This window comes from Salmo salar, chromosome 23 (genome assembly GCF_965601325.2).
Source record: "Salmo salar chromosome 23, fSalSal1, whole genome shotgun sequence".
In the NCBI taxonomy this organism is placed as follows: domain Eukaryota; kingdom Metazoa; phylum Chordata; class Actinopteri; order Salmoniformes; family Salmonidae; genus Salmo; species Salmo salar.
The window spans coordinates 36,947,799-36,969,301 of record NC_138313.1 but is presented as its reverse complement, the minus strand read 5'-3'; the positions used below and the strand labels follow the sequence as shown (position 1 = coordinate 36,969,301).

The 21,503-nt window shown below is 43.3% G+C and overlaps 2 protein-coding genes and 1 non-coding gene across 10 annotated transcripts in view; 1 reads left to right on the top strand and 2 right to left on the bottom strand.

The window, feature by feature from the left end:
- nfybb (nuclear transcription factor Y, beta b) overlaps positions 1 to 5,440 on the bottom strand; it is a 42,960-nt gene extending 37,520 nt beyond the window's left edge. For 7 of the 8 annotated variants that reach the window (XR_014382330.1, XR_014382329.1, XR_006761489.2 and 4 more), the window contains exons 1-2: positions 5,301 to 5,440; positions 3,132 to 3,225 (exon numbers count right to left, since the gene is read on the bottom strand). Coding sequence is in view for 3 of the 8 variants with exons in the window: in XM_045706177.2 (XP_045562133.1) it covers positions 3,132 to 3,225 (94 nt within the window). In the remaining 5 variants the exon portion in view is untranslated. Of the gene's footprint in view, positions 1 to 3,131; positions 3,226 to 4,971; positions 5,242 to 5,300 lie in introns of those variants that run through there. The other variant, XM_014169901.3, reaches the window with a different exon arrangement.
- A 963-nt stretch (positions 5,441 to 6,403) lies between these two features.
- Positions 6,404 to 18,966, bottom strand: slc41a2a (solute carrier family 41 member 2a). Its single transcript, XM_014169897.3, has 11 exons — positions 18,689 to 18,966; positions 17,478 to 17,951; positions 17,137 to 17,244; positions 14,415 to 14,486; positions 14,048 to 14,192; positions 8,595 to 8,741; positions 8,291 to 8,438; positions 8,127 to 8,206; positions 7,881 to 8,012; positions 7,603 to 7,748; positions 6,404 to 7,185 (listed from the first exon to the last, which is right to left on the bottom strand). The coding sequence occupies exons 2-11, from the start codon at positions 17,877 to 17,879 to the stop codon at positions 7,003 to 7,005; spliced, it is 1,563 nt and encodes a 520-aa protein (XP_014025372.1). The 5' UTR covers positions 17,880 to 17,951; positions 18,689 to 18,966; the 3' UTR covers positions 6,404 to 7,002.
- trnav-uac (transfer RNA valine (anticodon UAC)) lies at positions 16,926 to 17,005 on the top strand. The gene has a single exon. It is a non-coding gene; the product is annotated as a tRNA-Val (tRNA).
- Positions 18,967 to 21,503: the final 2,537 nt, after the last annotated feature.

The following is a 21,503-nucleotide window of genomic DNA, read 5'->3' as shown; positions in this document are numbered from 1 at the left end:
GGCCAACATCTAGAGCCACGCTGCCCCAGTGGGATTTAACTTTGGTACTTGAGGCACTCTGTGAGACGCCGTTTGAGCCATTGCATCAAATCCTCCTCAAGATGTTATCTCTGAAGACGGCACTGTCGCTTGCTTTGACTACAGCCAAGCGCGTCAATGATTTGTGTGCTCTTTCGACGAGACCCGACTGCCTTGCGATTTGAGCAGAGCGGTGTTACGTCCCAAGCCGGCATTTATGCCGAAGGTTATTAAGAGCTCAAAGGTCACAGACCGTTGAGCTGTCGGCATTCTCCCCCCTCCCCATGCGGACCAGAGAGGAGAGGCTTCATTGCCTGTGCCCGGTACGCGCCTTGGCGTGCTACATGCAGCACACAGTGATGATTAGGTCATCGCCTCAACTGTTTGTGTGTCACTGTGCAAGTACACTTGGTAGACCACTTTCAAAAAAGCGTCTGTCTCATTGGCTTCGCAAAAGCATTGAGACGGCTTATGAGGCGCCAGTGCGACCATTGCCTCAGGGCGACCACTGCCTCAGGGCGTAAGAGTAGTGGCGTCTACGGCCCTTTTCAGAGGAACCTGGGTACAGGATATTTGTGCAGCGGCGTTGTGGTCGTCACCGTCTCCTTTTATCCGATTCTACCTGTTAGACATGTCTTCTAACTCTCTAGCTCGTTCTGTACTCAGCGTGGCTGAAGGGAGAACTTGAGTTAAGAAAAGATGCAGAACGACTGGGCATGGTTCCCATTAGGTCCACTCTTTCTGTCAAGGAGAGAGACATGTGCGACATGACCTTTGTCTGACACTGTCAGTACAGCTGGGAATATCTAGACTGCCCACCAGTGTATCACTGTTTTGGGGAGGAGTGATGAGGCAAATAGTACTGTACCTAGTATTACTTCACTATTAACCTGTTAGGGCTAGGGGGCAGTATTTACACGGCCGGATAAAAAACGTACCCGATTTAATCTGGTTATTACTACTGCCCAGAAACTAGAATATGCATATAATTATTGGCTTTGGATAGAAAACACCCTAAAGTTTCTAAAACTGTTTGAATGGTGTCTGTGAGTATAACAGAACTCATACGGCAGGCAAAAACCTGAGAAGATTCTGTACAGGTAGTGCCCTCTCTGACCATTCCTTGGGCTTCTTGACTCTCTTTATTGAAAATGTAGGATCTTTGCTGTAACGTGACACTTCCTACGACTCCCACAGGCTCTCAGAACCCGGGAAAAAGCTGAATGACGTCTTTGCAGCCCCTGGCTGAAAAACATTAGCGCCTTTGGTAAGTGGTCGATCAGAGTACAATGAGACTGAGGCGCGTGCACGAGACGACCCCATGTTTTTATTTTGTGTCTCTTTGAACTAAAACACGGTTTCCCGGTCGGAATATTATTGCTTTTTTACGAGAAAAATGGCATAAAAATTTATTTTAAACAGCGGTTGACATGCTTCGAAGTACGGTAATGGAATATTTAGAAATGTTTTGTCACGAAACGCGTCGGGCGCGTCACCCTTCTTTACCCTTTCGGATACTGTCTTGAACGCACGAACAAAACAGAGGATATTTGAACATAGCTATGGATTATTTTGAACCAAACCAACATTTGTTATTGAAGTAGAAGTCCTGGGAGTGCATTCTGACGAAGAACAGCAAAGGTAATAACATTTTTCTTATAGTAAATCTGACTTTGGTGAGGGCTAAACTTGGTGGGTGTCTAAATAGCTAGCCCTGTGATGCCGGGCTATCTACTCAGCACATTTTGCAATATTCTTTCACCGAAAAGCTATTTTAAAATCGGACATAGCGAGTGCATAAAGGAGTTCTGTATCTATAATTCTTAAAATAATTGTTATGTTTTTTGTGAACGTTTATCGTGAGTAATTTAGTAAATTCACCGGAAGTTTGCGGGGGGTATGCTAGTTCTGAACGTCACATGCTAATGTAAAAAGCTGGTTTTTGATATAAATATGAACTTGATTGAACAAAACATGCATGTATTGTATAACATAATGTCCTAGGATTGTCATCTGATGAAGATCATCAAAGGTTAGTGCTGCATTTAGCTGTGGTTTGGGTTTATGTGACATTATATGCTAGCTTGAAAAATGGGTGTCTGATTATTTCTGGCTTGGTACTCTGCTGACATAATCTAATGTTTTGCTTTCGTTGTAAAGCCTTTTTGAAATCGGACAGTGTGGTTACATTAACGAGAGTTTTGTCTTTAAAATGGTGTAAAATATGTTTGAGAAATTGAAGTAATAGCATTTCTAAGGTATTTGAATATCGCGCCACGGGATTACACTGGCTGTTGCATAGGTGGGACGATTTCGTTCCGCCTAGCCCAGAGAGGTTAAACCGGTCAATGAATTTGATAGAATATTGAGGTATCATCCACCTGCTGAGGCAGAGTAGTTGGCCCAAATACAGTTATCTGCCCACGAATCATTGGCTTAACTGGTGTTACAGTACTATTAGACCAATCTTTTAATATTGACAGCTTTATGAGTTCATCTATCTGCTTGTACAGATTAGTATGGCTTATATTCATCTGCCCACTAGTCATCGGCTATGCCTCTCGACTGAGTAGGTAGGATTAGACCAAGGACACAGTACATTGTGACACAGTCTGTTTTCACAGTGTGTTACAGTACTGCGGGATTTGGTCGCAGCCACTGCCGGGCCCGACCTCTTCATTAAGTGTTAGGCTCGGCAAGGAGTACATTTTGGAGCGTTGCGCTCCGCCTTAAATCGCTAGGAGCAGATCTCCCCTACGGGGCAGAGCTCCACGATATATAGAACGATAGTTACTGGAGTTGTAACTCCAGTTCTATGAGTGGAGCGAAGCCCCATAGGACTTTAGGCCCTGCCAACCCCCAGACTCGCTGAATATTTTTTTCCGGGAGGCTGATTGTGGGGAAGCATCCCCTTACATTGGGACACCTGTACTCCTATTGGCTGCAGGTGTGTGCATAATTCTCTCTCAGGCTGTTCACTGCCTAGGCAGCGGGGTAAACCACTAGGAGCAGAGCTCCTCTATGGGGCTCCGCTCCACTCATAGAACTGGAGTTACAACTCCAGTAACTATTGATTATGGTGCTTGGTCTGTGAAGGGAGTTCCACCACTTACCATCCTGTGACTGGAGAACGTAGTGGCTTCCTGCCATGTACTCCCCTGGCATGCCCAACTGAGAGGCATCTGTGGTTGAACCGTCTCCCTCCATCTATAAACACAGACAAAGACAGAACTTATAACCCTGTTCTTTTCAAATACAGAAGGACTGACTGTATGCTAAACTGTTTCAGTTTTAGCTACATTAACTAAACACTGTCTGGATGAACTATCCAAATAGTCAATCAAAAACTGAACGCAGAGGTTGTATCTAACTAACATTAGCCATGTGCACCACACTGTAGGCTAGACAGGTGACATTTTTAACAATGATTTTTCTGTTAAAACTAGCTCATTGCATCTGCCGTGGAGCCCAGTTTCATTATAATACCATATATTCCAGCTGCCTGCCATAGTTCTGAAGTAATCACAAAAAACAGGCCTTATTTTAGGGCATTTTTCACCCTGCCAGCTCCTATTAGTTCTATTGAGCATCATGGCACCAACTCGTCTTCCCAACTTCTATTCCCAGCTTATTGTTTTACCATTGCCTGCTTTGCTATTGTTGGCTATGGAGACCTGCCCACGTTGTTCATAGTTCAAATGTAAACCACAAAAAATTACTCATGGAACTCTGAGGTCGTTCCATTGTTTACTATAGGGAAATATAGGTGTGTGTCTATTTCACCAAATATCTCGCAATGTGTATTTTGTTTATTGGATACCATTTTAATCATGAGAATCCCCTCTTTCTAATTATGTAATGCTGGACTGTGTATTTCGTTGTCATCAAACGCTAGCCCCGAAATGCCTTTTGCCCTTGGAACGCTGAGTTCCCCCCATTGTTTTTCTATGGAGAGGCAAGCTGGTATATTTCGCCAAATATCTCGCAATGTGTGATTAAAAAAAAAATCCAGACGGACATAATTTTAAATCATGAGAATCTCATCTTTCTAATTATGTGAGGCTGGGCAGTGTATCTCGTTGTCACCAAACGCTAGACCAGAAATAGTTATAAGTTGCAATTTTTTCACACTTGGCACCATCGAGGTGCGGGTGTTTACTTTCTACACGAGTTATTTCTCAGTTTCGTCCTAAGAACAGATTGTAGTGGTAAAATAAATAGGGATACATTTTTTTGGTGCCATTTGTCGAACTGGAATTCTAAGCGTCACTCCAGTCAAAACAGGCTCTGAGAACGTTTGATTCCATTCGTTTGCCATGGGCTCGCGCTAGTGTTCCAGCTTAGCCAACGTTCTGCCATTTTCAGCCTTGGTTGAATTCTGATTCGTTCTTTTGTGCAGCTTAACCGTTACTGTACATTGTCATTAGAAATCTTCCAGTTGCATAAAAACTACATGCGCAGTGATTCTGTTACTAGTTCAGCCGTGGATGGTCATGAATCGATGAGCCGATTGCTACCCAGTTAATAACGTCTAGTTGGGTTTTACCGAGTCAGCATGGCTCTGCTTTGACTTTTTCTAGCAAACTGCAACATTCCCTTTTGTTCCCGCGTTGATTGACAACTAGCCAGCGGGCAAACAAAAAAGCTAACGTTAGCTAGCCAACTGGCTAGTTAGTACTACTAGTTAGCGTAGCTGGCTAATGTTGTACCAGATAAGCGGGGGGAAACAGTTATTTTTACCTAAGAAGAAATGGCTACAGTAGCTAGCTAAAGACAAAAACCCGGACACAACTTTAGCTAGTTGCAATAGCTACCTAGCTAACGTCAGCTATGCTAACAAGCTACTGTAGTTAGCGATAGCAATGTGCGGTACCTAATTTTAGTTATTAACCTTAATAGCTAGCTAACCAACTCACATACAAAGCAAACAGACTGAATCGATGAGTAACTCACGATTTCGCAAATTCGTCATGTTTACACAACATTCAAGACATCCCGTCGACTTCACCAGTCTGATTTGAGCACCCCCGTGGCAAACATAGCCTGTTACATTTGACAGATGTTAACATTAGATGCATTTTAGTCTATGTGGAGGGCCTGGTGTGTGACTGAGAACCCATACGGGGAGACCATTTACTAGCGAGTCCTAGATAGAGTTCCTCAACTCGCAGGCTTAATTTCTACTTTCCCGCTGCTAATTCCCTCTCACGCTACCATCAAAGATTTCGATTCGAGGTAACGAGAAATCGGATAGCAATCATTGGCCAGAGCCAGGCACAAACCTCCGATACTGCCCTGGTTGGTTAGCTTCTCAAAACGGCCGTGTGGTTGGACAGAAAATGGCTGCGAAGGAACCAGTCCCAGCTCGAAGCTCTGCGTCCCAAAAGCACCCTCTCACTTTGCCGCTAGGGGAGCAATGTTATCAAATCAAAGTTTATTTGTCACGTGCGCCGAATACAACAGGTGTAGACCTTAGTGAAATGCTAACTGCAGGCTCTAACCACTAGTGCAAAAAGGTATTAGGTGAACAATAGGTAAGTAAAGAAATAAAAACAACAGTAGAAAGACAGTGGAAAACAGTAGCGAGGCTACATATAGACACAGGTTAGTCAGGCTGATTTGAGGTAGTATGTACATGTAGGTATGGTTAAAGTGACTATGCATATATGATGAACAGAGAGTAGCAGTAGCGTAAAGAGGGGTTGACGGGTGGCGGGACACAATGTAGATAGCCCGGTTAGCTAATGTGCGGGAGCACTGGTTGGTCCGGCTATTTGCACACAATACAAATAGTCCGGGTAGCCATTTAATGACCTTTTCAGGAGTCTTATGGCTTGAGGGGGGGAAACTGTTGACGCCTTTTTGTCCTAGACTTGGCACTCCGGTACCGCTTGCCATGCGGTAGTAGAGAGAACAGTCTATGACTGGGGTGGCTGGGGTCTTTGACAATTTTTAGGGCCTTCCTCTGACACCGCCTGGTGTAGAGGTCCTGCATGGCAGACAGCTTAGCCCCAGTGATGTGCTGGGCCGAAAGCACTACCCTCTGTAGTGCCTTGCGGTCAGAGGCCGAGCAATTGCCGTACCAGGCAGTGATGCAACCAGTCAGGATGCTCTCGATGTTGCAGCTGTGGAACCTTTTGAGGATCTCAGGACCAATGACAAATCTTTTTAGTTTCCTGAGGGGGAATAGGCTATGTCGTGCCCTCTTCACGACTGTCTTTGTGTGTTTGGACCATTCTAGTTTGTTGGTGACAATAGAGTACTGTCTCCACTTGTACCTGAAAGGTAGACTACTCAGACAGATGCACCTGCAGGGACAGAAACAACTATTGTATGTTAAACTATATGCAGGAGAGAGGAAATGACCTATTAAATATCAACAAAATGAAATCATTTTTCTTTATTAGACAGGTTGGACTCATTCTCAACTCTCACAAAACAATGTAATAACATACAACAACAGTCACACAATAAGTAACACTGCAATATTATTGATTCACATTGTGAAAACTCACCCATGTATGTAGTTTAAAGGAAATTATATTCTATAACAGACATTTTAGAAAACATATTTGTATATTACATTATGTTACAATTAAAATGCTGCCTGCCCACAATATTGAACCAAATGTACATCACCCTCATTTTCGTTGGCACAGAATTTCTTGACACAATATCCAAAATGCCTTTTGAAGTACCTCAGCTGGTGAGGAAATTCAGCAGAAAAATTCCAAACGGCGTCAGACACAGATCCCCTTTGAGAAAGAAACCCTGAAATTAAAATAATTTTGCTGAAAGATTTTAGTAGAGCCACCTGCTTTTTCCCAAGGCCTTGCGTTATCTCGGGCCTTGCTTGAATGCATCCAACCTTACTTTAAAACAATCACAGATCCAATAGGGCTGGATTGGTGAAAGCAGTTTAAATGCCTGCTTTCACCCAGGCATAATGAAAGGAGAATGGGAGAATATGAAGCACCCAGGGTGTCAGTCTCCAGTGGGAACTTTCTCCCCTACGAGCCAGAGCAGGAAGAAGGCCAGAACCAGGAGGGCTGTGCCCAATAGATCCGCCAGAGCAGTGAGGTAGGGGATGGAGTAACTGTCAGGGTCTTTGCCCATCCGCCACAGACAAGGGATCATCCAGTCAGCAATACATAGCAGTGTGAAGACCTAATAGAAGGGAGAGAGAAAGATTCAGCCCTTTATTATAAACTGGGTGGTTCGAGCCCTGAATGCTGATTGGCTGTTAGTAGTGGTATATGAGAACAAAACCATGGTTATGACAAAACATTTATTTTTACTGCTTTAATTACGTTGGTAACCAGTTTATAATAGCAATAAGGCACCTCGGAGGTGTGATATATGGCCAATATACCATGGCTAAAGGCTGTGTCCATGCACTCCGTGTCACGTCGTGCATAAGAACAGCCTTTAGTCATGGTATATTGGCCGTATACCACACCCCCTTGGCCCTTATTGTTTAATTATAGTATCAGTGTTAATGAAGGAGCAGAGGAGAAAGAATCACCTTATGACTACTGAGACACAGACATTGACCTAACTGATCTCTCTTGCTTCCTGATTTACCTGTAGGAGGGCTACAGCTAGGAAGAAGGTGATGAAGACAGGTGTGGGAGACGTGCTGCCCTTCATCAAGTGGATTGTGTACAGGAAGATCAGGTGACCCGGTACGACCAACAGGAGCAGCACCTGGGAAGAGCGATGATTGGCTCCTGTCAGAGGTAGATATGGTTAACTGACAGATAGAATACACCTGACAACAACATTTAATTCCTTTTGTGTTCACAGGTATGTTAAAGGGACTGGTCATGTGCATGAGCCTGTCTACATGTGTGTGTCATTACCTGAGCCACAGAAGGTCCTGCAGGGGTTGTAGCAGCTCCTGCGATCCTCAGGCACCTGCCTCGGTGGGCAGTGGTGGTACAGATCAGTGGCTATACGACTGGACTGGATGGCAGCCAGGTTCCCCCCAATACCTAGATTGAGATGAAGAATACACAATGATCATACATTTGGAGAGATCTTGTGACTTACCATTTTCTTGAAGGTTCCTAAATGTATGCTTCTAAAAATCCAGATCCTTGTCTCACCATTCATAACTGGCGTGTAGACTATCATTCCCACCATGTTCGGGTCTGATACAGTTGTGTCCAAGATGAGTCCTCCGATACTAGAGAAAAATACTTATTAAAGGATGGTATTTCTATTTGAATGCTGTGACTGGACTTCAGGGGCACGGAACAGGGAAGCAGACCTGCTGATGACCATGGCAGTGATGATTGGTTCCCAGCCTGTGTAGAGTAGAATGCGACTTGCTGGGTTTCTGGAGGAGACGACCACCCACAGAGGGGTCAGTCCGAGGAAGAACAGACACACCAGGTACGACACATAGGGATACAACTCTGTGTGGAGACAGGGAAAGGAGCAGACACACACTAGCTAAACAAATACAGTTGATAGCTACATTTACAGTTGACTCATCTGTCAAGCTATGACATTCCAGTAAATGGGCCCAGACTGCCCCCTAGTGGCCTAAAGCTAAACCTCTTGATTTATACCTATGCATTCATAGAGCCCCTGGCTCAGGCAGGCCAGGATGGCCAGGGTGATGAGGTCACCGAAGCTGGCAGCGATAGGCGTGGCCACGTTGTCTGGGTTGATGCCAATCCTCTTGGAGCCGATGATCACTCCCACCATGATGATCCCTGGGAGAAAACAACACAGTCGAGTCAGATTCAGGCTACTGTTCAGAGTTGCACAACTCTCCAACCAAGGTGGATGAATTGAGCAGCCAAGAGTTGCACAGATGAAAGCAATGTGGTGACAGCTGGGAGAAGCGTCAGACTGGGGGAAGGGACAAGGGACTGTAATGGCCTACAGTGGTATTATTCACTTCTGCTTTTATCAAGTGGTAAATGCAAATCAAGTATCTGTAAACACAGATGGTCAAGTTGAATTAGTTGATACATATTTACATTCCAAGGCAGATAAAATAGCATGTTATTCTGTGGACTGATCAGTACCCATCATTCCAATGAAAATGAACCACATGAATAATTAATTTGGGTGTCCTAGCTAGATCACAAGCTCTGCCTTACAGAGCCAGGTCTGCCTTTCAGATCCCAAGCATTGGTTTTATTTGAGTCATAACAAAATGGTTTTGCAACAAAAAGGTCTGATACGGAAGAAACCTACAATGTCAGTTGTAGCGAAGCTTCCTGGTCTCTGATGATTATATTCTGTACGTCTCAAATAGAAAGAACTTTCAGGCTTTTCCAGGAATACAGCAGAAGTGTACACTATTGCAATTAAGTTGGAATAATTGTACATGTAAATGGATGAGTAAGAGATAAGGTGCCTCAGAGAGAGGTTATGGTAGTGTATGTAGAAAAAAAATACTAGGGTATACTATGGTCTAAATACTGTAATATTACTATATTTATATACTATAGTATTCACTGTACGGTTTTTGCAGACTTTACTGTAGTGTTCACTGTAGGACAGCAGGTAGCCTGGCGGTAAGGAGTGTTGGGCCACTTGCCCTTGAGAAAGGCAATTAACCCTAATTTCTCCAGGGTCGCCGTCAATAATGGCTGATCGTCCGTGACCCCACTCTCTCAGGGGGAGTGAGTTATGCAAAAAAACAAACACATTTCCATATTACACCTCACATCTGTACAGGTTACCCACTTATACATACAGTGAAAAGTGAAGAGGGCACGGCAAAACCTATTCCCCCTCAGGAGACTGAAAAGATTTGGCATTGGTCCTCAGATCCTCAAAAGGTTTTACAGCTGCACCATCAAGAGCATCCTGACGGGTTGCATCACTGCCTGGTATGGCAACTGCTCGGCCTCCGACCGCAAGGCACTACAGAGGGTAGTGTGTACGGACCAGTACATCACCGGGGCCAAGCTTCCTGCCATCCAGGACCTCTATACCAGGCGGTGTCAGAGGAAGGCCCTAAAGATTCTCAAAGACTCCAGCCACCCTAGTCATAGACTGTTCTCTCTGCTACCGCATGGCAAGCGGTACCGGAGTGCCAAGTCTAGGTCCAAGAGGCTTCTAAACAGCTTCTATTTCCAAGCCATAAGACTCCTGAACAGCTAATCAAATGACTACACAGACTATTTGCATTGCCCCATCCCCTACACTGCTGCTACTCTATTATCTATGCATAGCCACTTTAAAAATCTTACCTACATGTACATAAATACCTCAATTACCTCGACACCGGTGCCCCCACACATTGACACATTGACTCTGTACCGGTACCCTCTGTATATAGCCCCGCTATTGTTATTTACTGCTGCTCTTTAATTATTTGTTAGTCTTTTTGGGGGGGGGATTTTCTTAAAACTGCATTGTTGGTTAATGGCTTGTAAGTAAGCATTTCACTGTATTCTGCTCATGTGACAAATATAATTTGATTTGAAACAGGACTATATATTATATCGTGTTTTTGGAGACATGACTGTAGTAACTATAGTATTTACTAGTGATTGCCATTAATTACGTATGTTCATTGCTGTTATTGCCTGTTATTATTTGCACCTTTGTGTCCTTTTCGATAAACCATACAACGCCAACCAAGTCTCAATTCAAGACAAGCGTCTCATGTCTACAACTGTCAATCATTCCCTGCCATGTATCATCTCCATTACCTGAATCTAGAAAGACTTTTAAACTGAAGTGCATCTCTGCCTCCACCTGCTCAGTAGATGGGCATCACCATAACCCTCACCTAAACCTCAGTGTTTCCCTTGGGGACCCTTATTATGGGAGGACATGTAGGAAATGTATAAAAGCACCCCTTGGTCATGTTCAGGTGAGAGCTTTTTACTGTGAATGTCCTTTGTGTGTACAGGTTGTATGGTGTTACTGGTGGTTTATTTCTGTGAGGAACCATTTTGTGACTATGTTGTCTTGAAGAAATGTTTGTGGCGTAGTCGATTGTTCTGAATGGTATATGTTGACTTTGACCATCAGTGAGTTTTTTCCTGTGTGACAATATTTATGATGTTCATTATGTAAGGCCACTGCAATAATGGCCTTTTATTTGATTTCGCTTTGTTTGGATCAGCGTTGCTGGTTTGAGGTACAGGCTGTTTATTGGCAGTCCCTCCAATAAGTCATTTGTATTTTTAAAATATCTATTGTTTATGTAAATTCTGTGGTTAACTGTTTTTTTTTTGTACCATCAGAAGTACAGTATTGTTTGTCACTGTTTTTGGTAATCTTGTGAACTTGGTCAATTGAATCTCTGTGAAAGCGCTCTTGTATTTCAGAAAGCTATCTAGTGGAAGTAACAGATCTATGAAGTCATGTTGGTGTACTCTTGTTAATGTGTGTTATTTGTCTGTGTCAAACAAGCAAACCTAATCCTCCGCTTTACTAAGCTTTGCTTGTTCTTTAACTGCCTCTGTAGTGCTTTCCTTTAATGGGTCTAGAACCTGTGTCTAACGTTTAGATCAGGGGCGGAAATCCCGGGGGGGACACGACCCCCCCATCCTGGGAAAAATATGATTTGTCCCCCCCAATATATCACTGAAACATAACTATGTAATTTAAATAATATTAATAATACGCAATGAAAGCAATTGTGCTGATTATAGACACTTAATAGTGCGTTTTTAAGTTTCAAAAGATTGCAACCTCCCCACTCTTTGCCTCACAATGGTTTGATCCACTGCCAGTTCCTTAGCTTGCTAGGTAACAGAGGTCGTATCTACTGTCTGAAAGGCACTCAATGCACGTAACTGGCGTGAGGTTAATCCAGTCAATCGCGCACACACACTAGCTGAATATGCAGAGCTAGCGCGCAAATATTAACTATTAAGCTAGCTAGTACCTATTCCATTTATGTGGCGTCGTCAAAGATGGAATCAGCATGCAGATGATGTAAGTTAGTGCTTCAAAGTCCCTGTGATAAGGTTAGCGATAAACTGAAATCCAAACTGAACAGAAATACACTCTCTTCTACCATTGTCTTAAATATATTTAATGGTCTCGTTGCAAAAGCTAAATTGTCGCAAGTGAACTTTTATTTATTTAATTTCACCTTTATTTAACCCGGGTAGCAAAGATTATAGCAAACACCACTGAAACGGAATTGGTGCTCGCTAGCTTTGCAAATTCAGCTATTGTTGGAAGCCAGCCAATATGAAACAAACTATTAAAATTACAAAAGGTTGCAGCATATGTTGTGTAAATGGTGAACTCATACAGCTGTCAACTCTTGTCATTTTAATCCATTTCACATTTGCTAGCTACCTTTTAGATCGAAGCCCAAATAGAATGATAAAAGATAAGATGATAGAAGCCCATCTCCTACTGTAAATAACCTATACACTGTGTGTGTGTGTGTAGCCAGCCAGCCAGGTAGAAAAATGGCAGAAAAATAAAAGACGGACATCAGAGTATTTTTCAGTACACCAAAACGCATAGTAAGAACCCTAGTAGCCTAATATCTCAAAGACTAGTTGATAAAATGTTCATAAGAAAGAAATGAAATTCTAATGGAAATGTTTCACAATGATGTCATTAGGCAGAGCAGGCAACAGATGGCACACAGACAGCAGAGTTGGGGACAGATATGCAGGGACAGACTGGCAGAGACAGGGAGTCTCAGGTAAGTTTGTTGAGTCTTTGTTTGGCAACATTATGAAAGGTTCTACATTTTTTTGACTTGTAAAATAGGAACATAATTGGAAAATGCCATGGATACCCCCACTCTCAACTTAAACTGGTGACTGAACTAAGATTTGTTAAAGGCAATGGTATTGCTGTTGTGTAGTTTTGGGTACCGGTAGTTAGGAGTACGGCAAACACCTTATTTCTTTGGTTCCTCAATATACATTTACCATATTACAATGTAGGCTATGTGTTACAGCACTACTTTTGGTGTCCCCCTCAGGAATTGCTCTTGAGAAAATGTCATGTAATTGTCCCCTCCAAAGTTGATATCAGATTTTCGCCCCTGGTTTAGATGTTACAATTTCTCAGAACTGTTGCCCCGACTCAATAGGTCATGAACCTGTGTGTCTTATGTTCTGGTTGAGGTGTTCCCCTAATTAAACAGTAACTGGGGTAGTCTTGTAGTTGTGCCATTTTAGCTAACCCTAGTCGGCAGGTGTTACTACAATATGCTACAGTCATGTCCGCAAAAACACTACAGTGAATGCTATGGTATACTACACTCATGTCTGCAAATGAATACTATAGTATATAAATATAATACTACTGTATTTAGACCATAGTATACTATAGCTGTAAATGTGTAATATGTTTGAACTAGGACCCCTTTTTTTCTATTATTCTCATCAAATTTCTAAATGCATTGTATCCACATTTGTGCTTATATTGTTTTTAAATAGTCAAATAAAATATATCAATCAAGGGATACCCTTGTGGAGTATAGTATTCTACAGTATACTACACAATTCTATAGAAAGCACTACACGATCGAGGGCATGAACGCCCTAAGGCCAGGACGTTCAAATCAAAACCGCATTGACAAAGCTAGCAGCTAGCAGTCAATTCTAAAGTAAGCACTATGTGATCGAGCGATTCTACAGTGTGTAGTATAGTATTCTACAGTATACAACAAAAGTCTATATTAAGCACTACATGATCAAGGGATACTACAGTCTACACAGTATGGAGTCTAGGATTCTACACAGTATACTACAATTTACTACAACATTATATAGAATTCTATAGTATTCTGTAGTAAAATGTAGTATTTATTTATGTGGGCTTCCCTATAATGAAGAGACTGTCGCCTCACACTAAGATGCTATTGAAGAGGGCTTCTTTGCATGGAGGAATTGGCATGCATGAACCTGTGTAGGAGAATGAGAGGTGCAGTGGGGATAGACAGGAACGGATAGCTCGTCTGTTCCTGTCAATACCTAGCTAGCTGTTTGAGCAGTGACTTAAAACCCATTGTATGGGTACTGTAGGTGTGATGTGGGTTAAGGGTTTGGACAGGGCTAGCTGGTCTCCTTACCCTGCAGCAAGGAAGCAAGGAAGGCAGTAGTTACGCTGGCTGAGCAGAGGAGAGCAGCATGGTTGAGAAGCATATATCCCTCCAGTACCCAGCCCAAGAACACCGCTGCCAGGGCAGCCAGTAGACCCAGCACTGTGGCTTGCATCTGGAGAAAGAAAACACTCTTTGGGCCAGACACTAGGCATTTGTTAAGGCGAAGAGGTACAAATAAAGGTTTGGGGAACATCTTTAAAGAAAAGCTTATTTTTAACATAACTAATAAACATTTTTTGAAAGGAATACTTTTCACTCATATTGTAATTCATAATAGATCATATTTCATAGAAATCTGGGAACACTGGACAGTATAAGCCATAAAGTAAATTACCTGTTTTAGTGCCAGGTTCCCAATAATCAAACTCCATTTCTCTCTGGCTGTCTCCATTTCCCCCACGTTCACCTGACAAGGACAAAATCATAAATGTTATTATCTTTTCTCAGTGTAAAAATCCCCTACTTAGTCTTGACTAAGGCATCGACATATCTGTGTCATGACTATGACCATTCATTAGGCCTGACAGCTAGGACAGGCCCATTGAAAAGCAGGCTTCCTGGAAGCCTGTGTTTCAGACATAAAGAAGCGGATGACAGAAAATATTTACTTTTAAACTCGGGCAAAACAGAGATGCTAGTTCTAGGTCCCAAGAAACAAAGAGATCTGCTGAATCTCAATGGTTGTGCAGTCGTCGCAAATAAAAATGTAAAGGACCTCGGCGTTACTCTGGACCCTGATCTCTCTTTTGACGAACATAAAAAATATTTCAAGAGCAGATTTTTTCCATCTTTATAACATTACAAAAATCTGAATTATGCAGAAAAGCTAATCCATGCTTTTGTCACTTCAAGATTAGACTACTGAAATGCTCTACTCCCAGGCACTATTAAACTTCAGATAGTTTTAAATACGGCTGCTAAAGTCTTGACTAAAATCACAAATTTGATCATATTACTCCAGTGGTAGTCTCTCTACAGTAGCTTCGTGCTAAGGCTAGGGCTGATTTCAAGGTTTTACTGCTAATCTACAAAGCATTACTGTCACGTGTGCTCCCTCTCTGGCCTCTAGGTCACCAGGCTGCTTGTTATGGCGCTCAACTGTCACCATCGTTACGCGCACCTGTGCATCCTCAGAATCACCTGGACTCCATCACCGCCCTGATTACCTTCCCTATATCTGTCACTCCCCTTGGTTCTTTCCTCAGGTATTATTGACTCTGTTTTCATGTCGGTGCGTTGTTTGTGTTACATATTTCATTTATTTATTAAACCACTCACTCCCTGAACTTGCTTCCCGACTCTCAGCGCACTTGTTACAATTACATGGACTTGCTCCTACCTATTTCTATGATTTGGTCCTGCCGTTCATACGTACACTATGGTCACAAGACGCAGGCCTCCTTATTGTTCCTAGAATTTCTAAGCAAACAGCTGGAGGCTTTTTCCTATAGAGCTACATTTTTCTGGAATGGTCTGCCGATCCATGTGAGAGACATAGACTCGGTCTCAACCTTTAAGTCTTTACTGAAGACTCATCTCTTGAGTCGGTCCTATGATTGAGTGTAGTCTGGCCCAGGGACACGAAGGTGAACGGCAAGGCACTGGAGTGACGAACCAGCCTCGCTGTCTTTGCCTGGCCGGCTACCCTCTCTCCACTGGGATTCTCTGCCTCTGACCCTGTTATAGGGCCTGAATCATTGGCTTGCTTGTGCTCTCCAATGCCATCCCTAGGACGGGTGCATCACATCATGCCAAGCTTTTTTCGCTATACTTGACTTGAGTGGGTTGTCCCTGACGTGACCTTCCTGTCCGGATTTGCGCCCCCCCCCTTGGGCTCTTGCGGTGGGGGAGATCTTTGTGAGCTATACTCAGCCTCAGGGTCACAATCTATCGATCTAAGGGTAGTCAGTTAGTGGTCTGTTGATATCCCTTTGGTTGCTGTGCTTTGGCAAAGTGGGTGGGATTATATCCTGCCTGGTTGGCCCTGTCTGGGGGTAACTTTGAACAGGGCCACAGTGTCCCCCCCGTCTCAGTTCCCAGTATTATGCTGCAATAGTTTATGTGCCGGGGGGCTAGGGTCAGTCTGTCCTATCTGGTGTAATTCTCCTGTCTTATCTGGTGTCCTGTGTGATCGTAGGTATGCTCCCTCTAATTCTCTCTCTCTCTTTCTGACCCTGCTGGTCATCTATGAACGTTTGAACATCTTGAATAATGATCTGGCCTTAATGGTCAAGTACTCTTATAATCTCCACCCAGCACAGGCAGAAGAGGACTGGCCACCACTCAGAGCCTGGTTCCTCTCTAGGTTTCTTCCTTGGTTCCTGCCTTTCTAGGGATTTTTTCCTAGCCACCATGCTTCTACACCTGCATTGCTTGCTCTTTGGAGTTTTAGGCTGGGTTTCTGCATAAGCACTTTGTGAAAACTGCTGATATAAAAAGGGGTTTAAAAATAAATGTGATTGATCTTTCTCGCTCATCATAAACTTATTAACACCCATATTCATACTGTATGAATGATGAGTGGGAGAGCGTCAGTTACTAGAGTGTAACAGGCATTCTAGAATCAGAAGCAGAAAATGCTCTCATGCCAGTCAGCAGATTGTTAAGTCGGTGGTCAAAAGTCCAATAACACACCACACATCCTGTATGCACAATACACGGTTAGGGAGGGTAGATTCAGAGTCATATATGCAGTATAGGTTGTAGTCAGATTAGTCCAGTCTTGTACTGCAGGGAGTTGTGCAGTGCTATTTTCTTCACATGCGGGTGAGGACTTTCACACAGGGACAGAGAACTCACAATACAAGAGAGAAACAATGTAAGGAATGGGCTTCCCACTGTGTTAGCCTTCCCTGTAGCTCAGTTGGTAGAGCATGGTGTTTACAACGCCAGGGTTGTGGGTTCAATTCCCACGGGGGCCCAGCACAGGAAAAAAAATGTATGAAATATATGCATTCACTACTGTAAGTCGCTCTGGATAAGAGCGTCTGCTAAATGACTAAAATGTAAATGTGTTGGTGTATGGATTAATTGTGTGTGTTTATGTGTGTACTCACTGCTGTTGAAAGTCTGGAGGCCAGGGTCATCTCCAGGTTTCCTTTCAGGCCCAGTAGAGCAGGCACCAGGATGAAGATCTCTGTGACTCTCTGGAACACCTCCCAATGCTGCCACAACAACACACAGTGGAATAATACACCAAAATATAATGCAATAGACTGACGCATGATGCAGTGGACACACCAACACCTGAAAAACTAGACAGACCAACACACAATGCAACAGAATCAACATACAGACACAATACAATACATGAACATACCATGCAGTAGACACACCAACACATAATGCAAGAATAGATAAACAAATACAGAGACCGTGCAATTTATCAGTACCTCACCTGAACTATGTCCAGTAACATCCCAGCTGACACTGTCCCCAGTCCAGCCAGTAGGAAGGGCACCAGTATCTGCAGAACCATTGACCTGACAGACTCACTGGGCATCTCTCTGACACCATCCTGAGCACTACAATCCTCTGGGTCCTTCTCCATAACTTCATTGACCTTGGAGCCAGGCATGTGTACATTGGGTAAAAGTGGGTCTGTCTCGGTGTATGGACAGAGTTCATTAAAGGTGTTGCTGTTGGATGGGGACTGAGCTCTATTTGGGAGTCGTTGGTGACCCCCTGGATGTTGTGCATCTGGGGCTGTGCAGGACCCATAGTGGTGCCTGTTGTGTTTTCCTGCACCCACGCTGTCACTCTGGGCCAGTTGGTCATCCTGTGGCCCAGTGTTGGCCATCAGAACAATGATGTGTCCTGAGGGAGTTAGACACTCCTTCTGCTACTCCGAAGAAAGGGTAAGTTGATATGACTGGGTCAAAGAAAACCAGCAGGAGGTAATTAGACAGTTACAGTATATATCATCCTTGATATTGATGTTATCACTGAACACTCATGGTACTAGTCATGAACTACTGGCAAAAAAATAAAAATAATAAATTAACTTGTTGCTGTGTAAGAGGTGTGGCAAAGGTAGGCTTAGTGTGTAATTTAACAAACCTGTGACGTACAGACACAGATAAATGACTAAGATACATGCCATCTCTACACGTGAGCATATAAGACAGACAAGCATACAAGAGAGTCATGGCTATAGCACGGCAAATGCGTAACATCTGATGCTTGTATGGTTTAATTCATTAGGTATTCTCCCACATACTCAGGGGTTTTCCATGCCATCACAAAGCCGCCCCTTGTCAGACATGGAAACAATGTGAGGCCTCATGGTGCTAGCAGTCACACAATTACCAAACAACTTAAGGGAGACATTTAATTCATTATCTGGTAAGTCCAAATTGCATAGAAATATCTCGTCGTATCCAGCACTGTACATCTGAAAACCGCAGACAATTCACCAGGAAGTATTCAAAGTGACTGCGTCTATCTGGAATTGAGTGAGATTGACCAAATCAATGGCTTGTTATTCTGTAAGTAATTAGCAGTTATCCACACATTTGGTCTGAAGATGAAAACATGTAAACACACCAACTGTAGAGAGAAAAACACAAGTTCCAAGTGGCAGTACGTTAAGAGAAACAGGTGACTTACCTAAAGTGTGAAACCATAGCATATTAGAGATATGAGAGATGAAGAAATAGATTTTGGAGAAGTAGATACTCCTTCACTCTGCTTATTCTGTCCATGAGTTCTTTTCCTCCTCCCTGAATGGCTGAAGCTCCTTCATAGCTATTTCATTGCTCTCTCTCTTTCACTCACTCACACAGACACACTGTGAGGAAATCCCTCCTGATTGAGCTGGTCTGTGGTTCACTGACAGCAATCGCCTATCAGAGGGATGATGCAACCTCCAGAGTATTCCAAACAGGGGACTTTATTGATATAATGCGGATTGGAATGATCTACACAGGAATAGAAATAGGAATGAATATGTGATCACAAACCTAATAGCAGAGAAGAGTACCACTGAATAGAACAGTATGAATGGATTAATGATAATAAGCAACAATAACAAAAATAGCAGGAGTAAAGCACTGTATAGAAAATAGTGGACTATTACGCAGTAATAGGACTGTATAACACAGTAATACATGAGAGAAAATGACGGTATTAGGAACGCAATAGATGATTAATAAGCATTAGAAAAGTGTGACTAATTATAGCAGACAATAATCACAAGTACAACACCAGGAGGAAACAAAAATATGTCGAGAACTGAGGCCTATATTTATACCCTCGTTAGAGCATGGATCGGGCTAACTGACCAATAGGAATCTAGAAACAGAACTTAGGGCACACACAAGGGTGAGGTGCATGGCTACTAAATTATTGGCTAAGGCCACAATCTATCGGTCTCTGATGTGAGGGGGGAGAGAGGTGAGGATGGGTGAGGGCTAGGCGTCTCGGAGCCACCAAACAAATAAACAACCAAGATGCACATGCCCATAATGTCCAGGAGGGGGTATTCTTGCACACAGACACACACACACACACACACACACACACACACACACACACACACACACACACACACACACACACACACACACACACGTTCTCTTTCCACATGGTGATGTTGTTCCAAAATAAATGTATGCCACCTGGTGAGGTCAATACTGTTATGACAGACAAAGTAATGAGAGGAGTTACCGGTAGTTAATAATAAATCCCCCTAGAGTCAATTTCCGCAGCCCCTTAGAAATGTAATTAGCATAATAAAACAATCCACATCAGAATCCATCAATTTAAAATAGAGATTGATGCGTCTCAATCCATCGCATCCGCCGATATTGCACTTCCACACCTGGGGTGAAAGGTGGCAGAGCTAGAGCAGTGTCAGACCTTGAGCCATCCCGAAAATCAAATCGGTCTTCTCACTAAAACGTCTGAAGTATCCCAACAGATTGGCCTACAAACTATTAGTTTGTACGTGTCTCTGGAAAGATGAGTCTCTCACGAACATCTACGTGTCGGTTGTTTTGCTCTAGGATGCCCCAGAAGACGTCTGAAGGTTCCCCTATACCAGTTTAAAAAATGAATGGAAGTGTATATGGAGATAGTTTAGTGCCAAAATAAGGGTTTAACTCTCCTGTTGTGTTCGTTTCATGCTAATTAATTCTGTGTTCCTGGTCCAAAATGACCGCCCCATTATAGCTGATTATAAATCCAAAATAATACATATATTATCACCTAATGTTGTGTTAGATCTTTTTATCAACTTAAGTTCTTGTGAACATTACAAGTTTTGAACTTCTATTTGCTATTTATGGCCTGTAGGACTCATTCACCTGAGCTCATACATCTTGTTTTTGAGGATACCAGAGCTGCGAGAAAAGCATCTTCACTGTCAGGTTCCTGGCCTCTCTCCTCCTCACCAGTGTCATGATCAAAGATATGATCAAGAGCCTCACATACAGTATATCGTTTGGTCATTGTGCTGCCACAGAATGAATTGTGAGCAAGGCCTCAAAAAAGCTTAATTTACCAGAGCTGTGAGAAAAGTTCTATATAGTATTGAAACAATGTTGTGATTGTTTGTGAGAATGCCAACAGGTGTGGTTCCCGTGGGGGAAAGATTCTATTGGGGAAATGTTCCCGTGGGGGTTGCCATGGAAGCCAAGAAGGGGAGTGAGGTGTGTGTGTGTGCTCAAACACATGCACGTGTAAATTGTATACACTAATTGTAGTCTCAACCATTTATTTCTAATGACCGGTCATTTTTGACCGGGAACACCACAGGTGTACAAAAGTTAAATAAAACACCCCAAATTTTTATGAAAATCATCCAAATGTATTTTGTGTGTTCAGATGCTGATTACTGCAACTCGCTGTTGGCTGGGCTCCCTGCCTGTGCCATTAAACCCCTACAACTCATCCAGAACGCCGCAGCCCGTCTGGTGTTCAACCTTCCCAAGTTCTCTCATGTCACCCCGCTCCTCCGTTCTCTCCACTGGCTTCCAGTTGAAGCTCGCATCTGCTACAAGACCATGGTGCTTGCCTACGGAGCTGTGAGGGGAACGGCACCTCCGTACCTTCAGGCTCTGATCAGGCCCTACACCCAAACAAGGGCACTGCGTTCATCCACCTCTGGCCTGCTCGCCTCCCTACCTCTGCGGAAGCACAGTTCTCGCTCAGCCCAGTCAAAACTGTTCGCTGCTCTGGCACCCCAATGGTGGAACAAGCTCCCTCACGACGCCAGGACAGCGGAGTCAATCACCACCTTCCGGAGACACCTGAAACCCCACCTCTTTAAGGAATACCTAGGATAGGATAAAGTAATCCTTCTACCCCCCCCCCCCCCTAAAAGATTTAGATGCACTATTGTAAAGTGGTTGTTCCACTGGATATCATAAGGTGAATGCACCAATTTGTAAGTCGCTCTGGATAAGAGCGTCTGCTAAATGAC